The 13,153-nt window shown below is 40.4% G+C and overlaps 1 protein-coding gene across 1 annotated transcript in view; it reads right to left on the reverse strand.

Annotated features, from left to right (window-relative positions):
- The window catches only part of LOC140454431 (protein disulfide-isomerase A6-like), a 72,205-nt gene that overhangs the window by 29,165 nt on the left and 29,887 nt on the right, over positions 1-13,153 (reverse strand). The window contains exon 5 of the mRNA XM_072549157.1: positions 12,067-12,181. Within this exon, the coding sequence (XP_072405258.1) occupies positions 12,067-12,181 (115 nt within the window). The remainder of the gene's footprint in view (positions 1-12,066; positions 12,182-13,153) is intronic.

Consider the following 13,153-nt stretch of genomic DNA (forward strand, 5'->3'; position numbering starts at 1 on the left):
TCCAACTGACTTGCATTTATCATCTTACTGAGTCATAGAGATGCACAGCACAGAAACAGACCCTTTGGTCCAATTTGTCCATGCTGACCAGATATCCTAACCTAATCTAGTCCTATTTGCCAGCACTTGGCCCATATTCCTCTAAACCTTTCCTATTCATATACCCATCCAGATGCCTTTTAAATGTTGAAACTGTACCAACCTCCACCACTTCCTTTGGCAGCTCATTCCATACACGCACCACCCTCTGCGTGAAAATGTTGCCCCTTAGATCCCTTTTAAATTTTCTCTGCTCTCTGCAAAGTGAAGTATGTTGTAATAATAGAGGATATCACATAGCACTGCCTTACACTAGTTTAAATTTGAAGGCCACTGTTTAATATCTCCTGTTTGGACACTTGCAGTCATATCATCATGAAGCAATTACAGGTTTGTGATGACATTTTTGATCATCCAAACCCTTTCAGCAAAATCTATTGTTATGCCAAGCAAACAGGAGGACATTACAAATTTTTAAATAAACATATTTATAAAAGAACATGATTGATCTTTAAAATGACTGTCACAAGTAATCTGACTTTTGGAACTACGAGTCGGCCAAGTTTCTAAAAGTGGATTACAACGAACCTGTCCCTTATACTATACTGGCCATTGTCAGGACTTACTTGAAAGAGCAAGAATAACAAGACTTCAGAATTTCTGTTCACAGAACAACTTGATAACAAAGAAGAACTAATAAACTATGATAATGCAGGACAGTGGTAAGGATCTAGTGCTTTTCTTATACATTGTGGTCTTTTTAAAATATATTTTTATTGAAAAATAGATTTTTAAATATTACAACAAATACAAAACAAGGCAATTCAAAACAATACAAAGAAAGAACACCAAAAAAATGTAAAAAACCCAAACCGCCCTCCTGTACAAATGTATAAATATGCATAGAAAAATATATTTAAAAACTCCAACTAACTACTTAACTAAATAAATAATACCCCAAAACAAACTAGTAAATAATAATAACGCAGCTCAACCAAACAAAACACTCACTCTCAAATACTGAGAGCATTAATTTTCACATTCGCAGTTCTCCCTCTCTGGATATTGGACTTGTAAAGCACAACCATTATGGCTATATAAAAGCTCTTATTAGTGTGGCAGACAAATCTATGTCCAGTTATTCCAAAAAAGGCCGCCACATCTTATAGAAATTCTCAGTCTTGTGGTGTACCATATTTGTAAGAAAATCCAAGGGGATATGCTCCATAACACTCTTATGCCAACCCAACAAGCCCAGTGGATTTTCAGATAGCCAACCTAACACGGTAGTCTTTCTTATGCAGAAAGCGATGATGTTGAAAGTTTTTTCCTATGCGCACCTACAGGGAACACACTGGGCAGACCAAGAAGAAGAGAGATCGGGTTCTTTTTCACTCTTACACCCAAAATCCTCTCCATTGCACCTGCCATGGCGCTCCAGTATGTTTGAAGCCTACCACAAGACCAGAGACAATGGATAAGAGTGCCCGTACAAACTCTACACTTGGGACATGTTGAAGATACCCTTGTTTAAATTTTGACAAACGATCCAAGTGGACCCTGTGGAGAATCTTCAATCGAAAAGCATTGGCCCTACTGCAAACTGATATCTTTCTTGCGTTTTCCCATGCCTCTGAGGAGACCTCCATGCCTAGTTTTCTCTCCCACACCCTGCGGAGTCGGTCAAACTTACCCCACCGCCCCCCCCCCCCATTGATACTATAAAGTGCTGACAGAAAAGGTACTCTTAGCACTAAGCACCCTCCTCTCTATGTCGTATTTGTAGAGATCAGTCAAAAGTGTAGTCTTTTTTTGAATAAAAACCCTAACTTGAAAAAACAAAAGAGGTCCCTGTTAGATAGCTCATATTTTCGTGATCACGACATCATTGTGTTTCCCACAAATAAATCACTCATGCAAGACACACCCCTAGCTGTCCAATGTTAGAATCCTGAATCCATCGTCCCCGGTTGAAAACCCGGCAAACCCACTATAGGTGTAAGAAAAAATGTTTTGCCAATATTGCTTTCCCTCTGCCAAATTGCCCTTCTTGCTTTAACAGTCTTGGTAACTACTGGCTTATGGCAATATTCCATAACTGTCCTCATTTTGTCCAAAACAGCAAGCTAGTAAGGGGGCACCTTGCCTGAGAGATTCTGATATCTAGCCATATTGAAAGAGGGTCCTCACAAGCCCAATCGCTCACGTAAGATAAAAGCGAGCTTAATTGATCATTTCAAATGTCTGGGAGATCCACTCTCCCAAATATGTGAAGCAATTTAGCTAATTTAATAAGGGGCCACTTATGATACCAAATAAAAGAGCTGAACCAGCCGTTTAGTCTCCTGAACATTTGCTTATGGAAAATCAGGGGGAGAATCCATATAGGGTACAAAAGACAGGGGAGAATATTCATCTTAATAAGCGCTATCTGACCTAACCATGAGACTGGAAGTGCCTCCCATCTTTGAAGGTCTTGTTTGGTTTTGTCAAATAATTCAACAAAATTAGCTTTAAACAACCAATCAAGAACTGGAGTGATGAATATGCACAAATACATAAAAACCCCCTGTGACCACTTTAATGGAAATCGTTATTCACCCTTAATACCTAGCACTTTCGTAAGACTACCCATAGGCATAGCCTCTGATTTTGCAAAATTAATCTTGTACTCTGAAAAGGTGCCAAACGTGCTGATGCATTGTATCAGGCAAGGTAACGAAGCTACTGGATTTGACATCATCCACATACAACGAAATCTTATGTAATTTTGACCCCTCTTCTGGAGCCGATATATTAGGATCCCTATGAATTGGTTCAATCACCAATGTGAAAAGCAATGGCAAAAGGGACAGCCCTGCTGGCTGCCTCTAAAAGTGTTAGAATTGCTTCATCGTACCCCATTGGTGATGACCGCAGTGAGAGGGCCACCGTAGAGAACCTTTACCCATCTTATAAAGGCTTTGCCCAAGCCAAACCACTCCAGAGAGTAAAAAACGTACAGCCACCCAATTCGGTCAAATGCCTCTCTGCATCCAGAGAAATCACCAATCACTGTATGGACTATTGTTGACACGCTTGGATTAAATTAAGCCCTTTATGAAGCCCTTCATCAGGAATAAAGGCAGTGAGCCTGAAGCGTGAAGAGATAAGCTAGAGGAGGGTCGATTTCGAAGCTACTTGGATGTTGCCTGAACTGCTGTGCTCTTCCAGCACCACTAATCCAGAATCTGGTTTCCAGCATCTGCAGTCATTGTTTTTACCTTTATGAAGCCCGTCTGGTCCTCTTTAACAATATAAGGTAACACAGTCTCCAGCCTTAACAGAAGAGTCTTAGAGAGAATCTTGAAGCCCACATTTAAGGGTGAAATGGGCCTGTACAAAGCACAGCCCTCCGGGACCTTCCCTTTTTAAGAATAAGTTGGCCTCTCTCAGGGATGGCGGGAGACGATCATGACCACATGAGTCATTGAACATGTTGAGCATCAGGCCTGACAACATGTTTATAAATTCCTTGGGAAGTCCATCAGGACCAGGCACCTTTCCACTCTGAAGCTGCTTTATAGCCTCCCGCACCTCTTGGTCTGATAAGGGGGCACTTAGAAAAGATTCTTATTCGGGAGTCATACCTGGGAGCTCCAGATCCTTGAAAAACGACTCTATCTTGACCCGTCCCTCCTCACAATCCTTAGACTGGCATAATTCAGAGTAAAATCTCTGGAATGCTGCATTTATCTTTTTGGAATCATATGTTAGGTTCCCAGACTCTTCCCTAATCGACGTAATAGCTGGAGAAGTGCTCCTTTTCCTGGCGAGATACGCCTGGCTTGTCATCATGCTCATATAACCTTTGCTTTACGAATGTAAGCTCCTTCTTTGCTGTCTGCGTGAACACGGAATTCAATGCAGACTGCAGCACCATCATCCTCTGTAGCTTGACCAAAGGAGGCCTCTCAAAGTAAACTTTCTCGGCTGCCTTCAACCGTGCACGAGGAGAAGCTGCTGTTCACCCTTCTGCCACTCCCTACTGGCAGAGTAGGAAATAATTAATTCCCTGGCATAGGCCTTGGCAGTTTCCCAAAGGACAGATGGGCTACTAACTGAGCTAAGTGAATGTCTAGGAATGCCCGAAATTCCCGAGAGAAGTACTCCACAAACATATTATCCTTAAGGATAAAGGGATCCATTCGTCAGTACCTCGGGCCCACTACAGCATCCTTAATCTTAACCAACAGGTACACTGGAACAAGATTGGAGATGGTAACATTACCAATCGTACAAGATGCCACCAAGTCCAGGGTTGCCACAAGCGTCAGAAAAAAAATCAATCTGGTGTGACATCTGTGTGGATTGGAAAAAAACATGAAATCCCTGCCTGTAGGGTGGAGATGCCTCCAAATATCCACCAACCCTTACTCTACTACTTGTTTAGTTTGTACAGAGGGTATCGGGGGGCCTTTGGGCAACCTGTCTACCATGGGATCCATAAGACAATTAAAATCTCCCCCTATAATGATATGCCTGGACTCAAGACAGCTCAATTTAGAGAATGCATACACCAGAAATTTGAGGGGATGGACCTGAGAGCAATAAAAATTTAAAACACCATATTCTTTCCCATTTATCAGGGCTTTGAGAATTATAAATCTGTGTGTGTCTTTAACACACTCTAGTAACTTAAATGGGAGATTCCTCCTAACCAATATAACTGTTCCCCTACATTTGGTATTACAAGATGAAAAGTAAACACGACCAAAGCCATTCTACTGTAGTTTCAAATACTCCCTACCATCCAAGTGTGTCTCTTGTAACAAAGCATATTCATCATTTCCTTTCTAAGACTTGCAAGTACCTTCTTTCTCTTAACGGTGAGTGACTCCCCTTGATGCTCCAGGTACACCATTTAATCAAGTCATTAGCCATAACATTCTGCAGTAACATTTAGATTCTAGACAGGAGAAACTCGAACCATAAATCACCAAACCTTAGTGTCACAAGATTCTTCGAACATAAAAACTACATAAACTAGACCACTACAATTAACAAACCAACAAAGCTATCAAAGACTATATATAACAAAACCAAAAAACAATCCAACATATAAAGCGCCAACAGCGCTGAATAGGAGAACTCACCCCTGCCCAAAGGGAGCAACTATACATCCCAAAACTCAACTTCCCATCCCACTGCCACTACAGCAGCCTGGGCATTTAAATACATTAACTAGGCATAAACTGCCCCCAAGTAGGCACCTAGCCACCCCAACCATTCTCCCCCCTTCTAGCTAGAGCTGCACCACAAACGCAAGCACAAAAGAAAATACACCATGGAATAGCAATGTCAATAAAGAAATTTTGAAAAAAAAGGGTCAGTACCCTCTCCATCCTTTTGTATAACTTAACTTAGAAATTGAAAGTACATGTCACCTCGTCAACCACCGCCAAACATAGTTTAGACCAGATTATTACCAATAAAAAAGATAGGAAAAGAAAGCCCCGACTGGACTTGCTCTATTTTTTAAAAAGAAAAATCAAAGACTTATCCAAACAACACTAATATTTGTACATACTAAATTGTTCAGATTAAGTTCATTTGTCCATAAAGTCTCTTGCGTTCTCCGACATGTCAAAGAGATGCACAGATCCTCCTAAGGTAATCCAAAGCACCGCCGGATACCTCACAGAATACTGGATCCCAAGCTCCTTCAGTCTTCTCTTGACGCTGTCATGGAATTTTCTTTTCTGGATCATTGCCGCTGAGAAGTCCAGGAAGAACATGATCTTAGAGCCCTCGTAAACCAGGGCCTTTGGATCCTTCCCCTGGATTCAAGAAGCTTCCACTTATATCTATAATGATGAAACCGCACCAAGATAGGACGAGGATGTTGATCCAGACCTGACCTCTGCGCCGTGACCCGCTGAGCCCTCTCGATCTTCAAGCCTCTCATTCCAGCCTCCAAGTTAAGGAATTTCAGCAACCAGTCCTTAACTTACTGACAAACAGACCAACAATTCAAATATTTTTTTTCCTGCCCCAGTTCTTGAGATCATTAACTTGGTCAAGCAAATTACGGACCTGCGTCTCCAGGCTTGGTTCCTATTCTTGGAGGAACTAGTATCAGCTTCCACCATTGCGACTCTGTGTTCTACTTCTTCCGGCCTTTCCTCCAGGATTCCCAGCTGCTGTTCATAGTTCTGCAGCATGATCTAGATCGGGGCCACCTTCTCCTCTGTCGGCTTATCCAACATCTCGTGAGATTTCGCAAGCTCCTACCCCAGGGCCTGGTAATACATCGAGTCCGAGGTTCTTTCAGGCTGGGCCGCGGGCATGGCCTCGGACATACCTCCTCCTTTCTTTGGCATCCCTGAACAGCGAAAACCAAGGTAAGTTGATTTTTAACAGTTTCCTGGAACTTCACAACCTTTCCAGAGTCCCAGGATATCGCAGTAGTCCAGGTAGGATGGGTTAAAAGTTCGTCCTGCTTGCGCTGCGGAGCTCTGCAACTGAACTTACTAGATCGCTGCCATCTTGGATCCCCTTCATGTTGTAGATTTTAACCATGGATGGTGGAATAATTTTCACAAATTCAAATGTACTAACAATTAATTATCAACAAAAGAACTAATTTTATATCAAGTTTTGAGTCACCTAGAGCTGGACACTAAGTACAAATTTCTTTCCAGTTAATTTCTTTAACATTTTATTGGCCCTCAAAACACCCTGTTTCACCCTTAGCATTAAGTTCCAATATACCACAATGGGCAGTGGGTTTTGTCTGAATACACAGCCATTCTAATTGTCCAATCAAACTTCTTACCTGCTCTATTTCTTCTTTGGTTGCAACATCATTTTTCCTTGACCTGGCCTCTCAATACCTCTACTATGGTTGTTGAATCAAGGTTACTCCCAATCCACTTTGAATCACGTGTAAGCTTATATATTTAAGACCCCAGAAAGATGACTTAGAATTTTAAGTTCTCTATTATCTTATTTAAATCAAATTGTTCAAATTCTGCAGAACTTCTCCACAGAAGATTATTGGTATGCATCAAAAGATGCCTAAGAGTTTCTCCATGACACTGATAGAACATTGCTAAATCTGCTTTTAGCAGAATATAGCCTATTTTCACTAAGATTGACCTAACTGAGAAATACCATATACTTAACACATCATTCAATCCCCAAACAAGTTTGTTTAATTCCCATTGTTTCCCTTCTACATCACTTGTTTCTAGAGATGATTTTAAAAAAATCTTCATTTTGAAGTTTTTACTAGACAAATATATCAACTGATCTATACTTCCATTCATAGAGTGGCTAAGAGAACGAAAAAAATGTTCAAGATCACTTTTCCTGCTTTGGGGAAAATCTATTTCGCAGCTTGACCACCAGCCTCTTTGAAACCTTGAGTCATTAATCTTGTATTAGCATTTTGTGTCCAATCTGGGAGAATTTTTTTCCTCCATCTGTGTGATATGCTGGCACTTTAGAGTAGACAGCAAATTCCTTACATTGATCCAACTCTTTGTTTTTGTTTTATCTCCTATTGATTTATCTTCTGACTTTTTTGCAGCCACCAAGGCCTTCCAATATTCACAGAATCACATAAGTATTATAGCACAGATAGTGGTCATTTGGCTGCTTGTGTCTGCCCTGACTCTGCAACTGAGCACTATGACTTCTGCCTTTTCCCCGGTACTTTTGCATGTTGCTTCTATTCAAATAATCCCTAATATCTCCTGATTATCTCAACTGAACCTGCCTCCACAACATTTCCAGTGCATTCTAGACCCAATTAATTCATTTGTATATTAGTTTTTTTACCTCACATCTTGTTTGCTACATTGCAAATCTATTAAAATCTATGCCTCTTATTCTTAATACTTTTATGAGTAAGAACAGTTTCTCCCTTTCTAACGCATCCAGATCTCTCACAACTTTGAAAACTTCTAATCAGATCTCCACGCTGCCTCCTCCCGCCTCAAGGTGAACAGTCTAATCCTTTCCAATCTATCCTCATAACCGAAGTTTCTTATTCTTGGAACTATCTTTGCAAATCTCTTCTGTCCTCTCTCTAATGCATTCTTCTTGTGGAGTAGCACCCAGATCTGTGAACAATATTCCAGATAAGTCTCAAAAATATCTTGCATCAGTTCAGCATAATCTCCTTGCTCTTGTACTCTATGCCCCTATTAATAAGTCCAGGATATTGTGTGTTTTATTAACTGGTCTCTCCACCTTCCTTGCCACCTTCAATGAACTGTGTGCACATGCTCCCATGTCCCTCTGCTCCTGCATCTACTTGTGCATAAATTATTGAAGGTCTTAAGTGTTCTTGTAGTGTTCCTAGCTTTTTCTGTCGTTGTTGTCCTATCACATATTGTAGTTAAACTACAAACTCTAATTGCCCTCCTATGTCTTTCTGAATTACTCCTACAGAATCTCTCTCCCTCCCATGATTAGCAGTTGCACTGATAGTATGTGATCATCATCTAGTGCCAGTGTCATTTCCAGTTCTAATTTGGAGACTGGAATTATATTTTTGATTTTACTTGTATAACTTCTTGACATATGGTCACATCCATCTATTCACGAGACCCTTTAGGTTTGTAGATTAGTGGTGCTGGAAGAGCACAGCTGTTCAGGCAGCATCCGAGGAGCAGTAAATTGATGTTTCGGGCAAAAGCCCTTCATCAGGAATAAAGGCAGAGAGCCTAAAGCATGGAGAGATAAGCTAGAGGAGGGTGGGAGTGGGGAGAAAGTAGCATAGAGTACAATAGGTGAGTGGGGGAGGGGATGAAAGTGATAGGTCAGGGAGGAGGGTGGAGTGGATAGGTGGAAAAGAAGATAGGCAGCTAGGACAAGTCATGGGGACAGTGCTGAGCTGGAAGTTTGGAACTAGGGTGAGGTGGTGGAAGGGGAAATGAGGAAACTGTTGAAGCCCTGGGGTTGAAGTGTTCCGAGGCGAAAGATGAGGCGTTCTTCCTCCAGGCGTCTGGTGGTGAGGGAGCGGCAGTGAAGGAGGCCCAGAGGACCTCCATGTCCTTGGCAGAGTGGGAGGGGGAGTTGAAATGTTGGGCCACAAGGCGGTGTGGTTGATTGGTGCGGGTGTCCCGGAGATGTTCCCTAAAGCGCTCTGCTAGGAGGCGTCCAGTCTCCCCAATGTAAAGGAGACCGCATCGGGACCAACGGATACAATAAATGATATTGGTGGATGTGCAGGTAAAACTTTGATGGATGTGGAAGGCTCCTTTAGGGCCTTGGATGGAGGTGAGGGAGGAGGTGTGGGCGCAGGTTTTGCAGTTTCTGCGGTGGCAGGGAATGTGCCAGGATGGGAGGGTGGATTGTTGGGGGGCGTGGACCTGACCAGGTAGTCACGGAGGGAACGGTCTTTGCGGAAGGCAGAAAAGGGTGGGGAGGGAAATATATCCCTGGTGGTGGGGTCTTTTTGGAGGTGGCAGAAATATAGGTGGATGATTTGGTTTATGCGAAGGTTGGTAGGGTGGAGGGTGAGCACCAGGGATGTTCTGTCCTTGTTGTGGGTGGAGTGGTGGGGTCTGAGGGCGGAGGTACGGGATGTGGACCAGATGTGTTGGAGGACATCTTTAACCACGTGGGAAGGGAAATTGCGGTCTCTAAAGAAGGAGGCCATCTGGTGTGTGCTGTGGTGGAGCTGGTCCTCCTGGGAGCAGATACGGCGGAGGTGAAAGAATTGGGAATACGGGATGGCATTTTTGCAAGAGGTAGGGTGGGAAGAGTTGTAATCCAGGTAGCTGTGGGAGTCGGTGGGTTTGTAAAAAAATGTCAGTGTCAAGTCGGTCGTCATTAATGGAGATGGAGAGATGTCAGAGATGGTCCAGGTAAATTTAAGGTCAGGGTGGGATGCATTGGTGAAGTTGATGAATTGCTCAACCTCCTCGCGGGAGCACGAGGTGGCGCCAATGCAGTAATCAATGTAGCGGTGGAAGAGGTGGGGAATGGTGCCGGTGTAATTACAGAAGATCGACTATTCTGCATAGCCAACAAAGAGACAGGCATTGCTGGAGCCCATACGTGTGCCTATGGCTACCCCTTTTGTACATTACCCTAGTACCAACTTTTGAGTACAACAGTCCTATCTTCTACATTGGTTTTATTTATGTTATCATCAACCAGCCCTTATCTATATAACTGTATCAAATAAATGAGTATGCGCTACACAAAGTACCTCATGACTTTCTACTAATTGTTCAAAATCTGAAATCAATCCTGACTAAACTAGATGGATCTCATAGTTTGACTTCATATTAGAGAATTACAATCTTCATAACACACTCCAACTCTTTACTCAAATCTTTCCACTCTTTCTAGCCTTTTCTTTTATAGTATACAAAATTCTCAGGAATAAAGTTTATCTCTGACAGACTTATACGATGCAGTAAGGTTTACAGAATTATCTGAGACCTCTGCATTACCTCATGCTATTCTGCAAGGAATCACCACTCCTTTCAATAACCTCAATATACTATCATTCCCAAACTTGAAGGCAATGGAACTTCTACATCCTTACTTCAAACCTTACTACTGAGTGAATCTAAATAATATTTCAACAATTGTTCCAGATACTGTTGGTCCTTAACTACTGTCCCACCCAACATAATTAAACAAATTTGGTTAGAACACTCATTTTCAGATTTCTTTTCTTGTGACCAGTACAATTCTCTCAGACTGATGAATATCACTTTCCGCTTTTGAATTTTCCACATCACATGTTGCCTCCTTTGTTTTGGGCAATTTACTGCATAATGACATTTTGACATTTGTAGCACCTGGTATTTCTAGGGTTCATAGCTCTGTTTTATTATACAAATCCTGTTGTCAACCAGATCTACCAAAAATATCTCCACCTTTATTTCCTTGCGTGTATTTCTTGTGTTGCATTATTCCTGTGCCCATACCTGAGCAATCTTGATAGGTATATCAATGAAACCGCCAATTTAACACAGAGAATGGTTCATGAGTGGAATGAACTGCCAAAGGAAGTGGTGGATGTAGGTACAATTACAACATTTAAAAGACATTTCGATTGTACAGGAATATGAAAGGTTTGGAGGGAAATGGGCCAAGTGCTGGCAAGTGGGACTAGTTTGGTTTGGGAACATGGTCAGCACGTGCTCGTTGAATATCGCATTTGTGCAAGGAAGGCAGCTGAAAATCATTGCTTTCTCAGCAATTCCTTTAAACCATCAGATCTAACTGAAAAGTACATCTCTTTCTGAGAATCTAACTCCAGTTAAGACCAGCGACCATCCATGAACAACACTTTGCAAAATGCAACAGTTTGAAAGTTAGCACTGAAAAAGGAATTTTCAAATCAAATTTCTGCAATCTTTTATATGATCTATTAAATATTGTTAAAATTAAAGTGAAGTCGAAATTTTTCATCTTGCACTCAAGATTGAAACGTAAGAAAACCAACTTTAGAAAGGAAAGAACATTTTTTTAATATCATGATAAGAGGCTACTGATTGGTTGGACTTCAGCTGACATGGAAACATAGGAGGAACTTTTAACTTTCTTAAGTCAACTGTTTGAATTAAACCACGGCAAGTTAACTCTAATTGGTCAGCATATTACTATTGGGATGCAGCAAAATTAACTGTCCATATTGCAACCTCTTCACTGAGCAAAGGACTACATGTGGACATTTTCTTTTGGCCTATAAAGAATAGAATCCGGTGTATGAATACATTTATGAAGTTACCCGTGGAAATATTCCTTGGTTGGGGAGTTAAGAAGTACTTATCATAAAGAAATTATCACTAAGCAAATTATGTTAAGAGAAACATCTTTATATAGAAGCTACTGGATAAGAAAATGTGTTACTACAAGAAGTTGATGAAGCAATAAATTATTTCTTTTTAAAGCATAAAATTCATAAATTTGGAAGAAAACAAAGCAAAAGAGTTAGCTCTGTATTAATTTAACAACAACTAACACAGGTACAACATGTGATTTAAACAGTTAAAGTTCCAAGCATATGCTCACCCTATATCGACTGGCTAATATTCCATTTACTGAAGTATCTACAGCTGCAAGATGGACCTTTCCCTTAGTCCGTCTTGTCAGTTCAATAATTGCATTAGCCCATTCAGGTTCTAGACTGTAAAAAGAAAAGATTAATCAGTGCTCTGCAATGGTGAATTATAGAAATACTGGATGAATAAATGCTGTAACAAAAATAACATTCATAAGATTGAACAGACTAATGTTTTAAGATTAGATTATAAACATTTTAATAGGAAATAAAACTTATACTGCTACTTAAGTGTGTCCTAAATATTTTCTTTCAAATGCGTTTGTTATAATATTCCTTTAACTCATACGATCTGCCCAAATATGTAAGAACTGTTGGAGGTGGCCTTTTTTGTCGTGTTGCTGAGTTTACCAACATAGGATTGTCAAAGAATAAGCAGCTTTTACTTCTAAGTTATTTTCTAACTGACTACAGTGGTCCCAGTTTAAATTAGCATTGGGCTTTTTTCCAATATTCTACATTAAGTCATACAACAGCATTAATTCCAAGTTAATGGAGCTTAATGTACTTTGGGTTGTATTATGATATCTTGAAAACTCAGATCTATCTAAAATATTGCTCAAGATATTAACTATAAAATACTTCATGAACCGCATTACTACACAGAGTAAGCAAAGCATTAATCCCAATAAGAGGTTCAATACACTTCTAAGTATATCAAAGTTTTATTTTAAAACATTGAAATCCGAGAATATTTTCTACCAGCAGGCAAAGACCTGTTCATCCTGCAACTGGAATAAAAAAATTTAAATGTAAATAATGCAATGTGAATTATTTGTAATGGATGTCTTTAATTACCTTCACTCTCAGTGAACACAACAATTTCAAATACTAGATTTACAATTTTCATTGGTAACAACATTTAAATATGAGCAATAATAACTTCAATTACTTTTATGTAGGTAAACATCCTTAAAGTTCTTTCAGATGTATAAAGAAAAGATGTACATCGACTCAAAGAGGATATTAGGAGAAAGTTCAGAAAAATATGGATTTTCAGGAGAAAGGTAAAAGAGAAAGTAGAAAGGAATCTAGTGA

This window comes from Chiloscyllium punctatum, chromosome 3 (assembly GCF_047496795.1).
Source record: "Chiloscyllium punctatum isolate Juve2018m chromosome 3, sChiPun1.3, whole genome shotgun sequence".
NCBI lineage: Eukaryota > Metazoa > Chordata > Chondrichthyes > Orectolobiformes > Hemiscylliidae > Chiloscyllium > Chiloscyllium punctatum.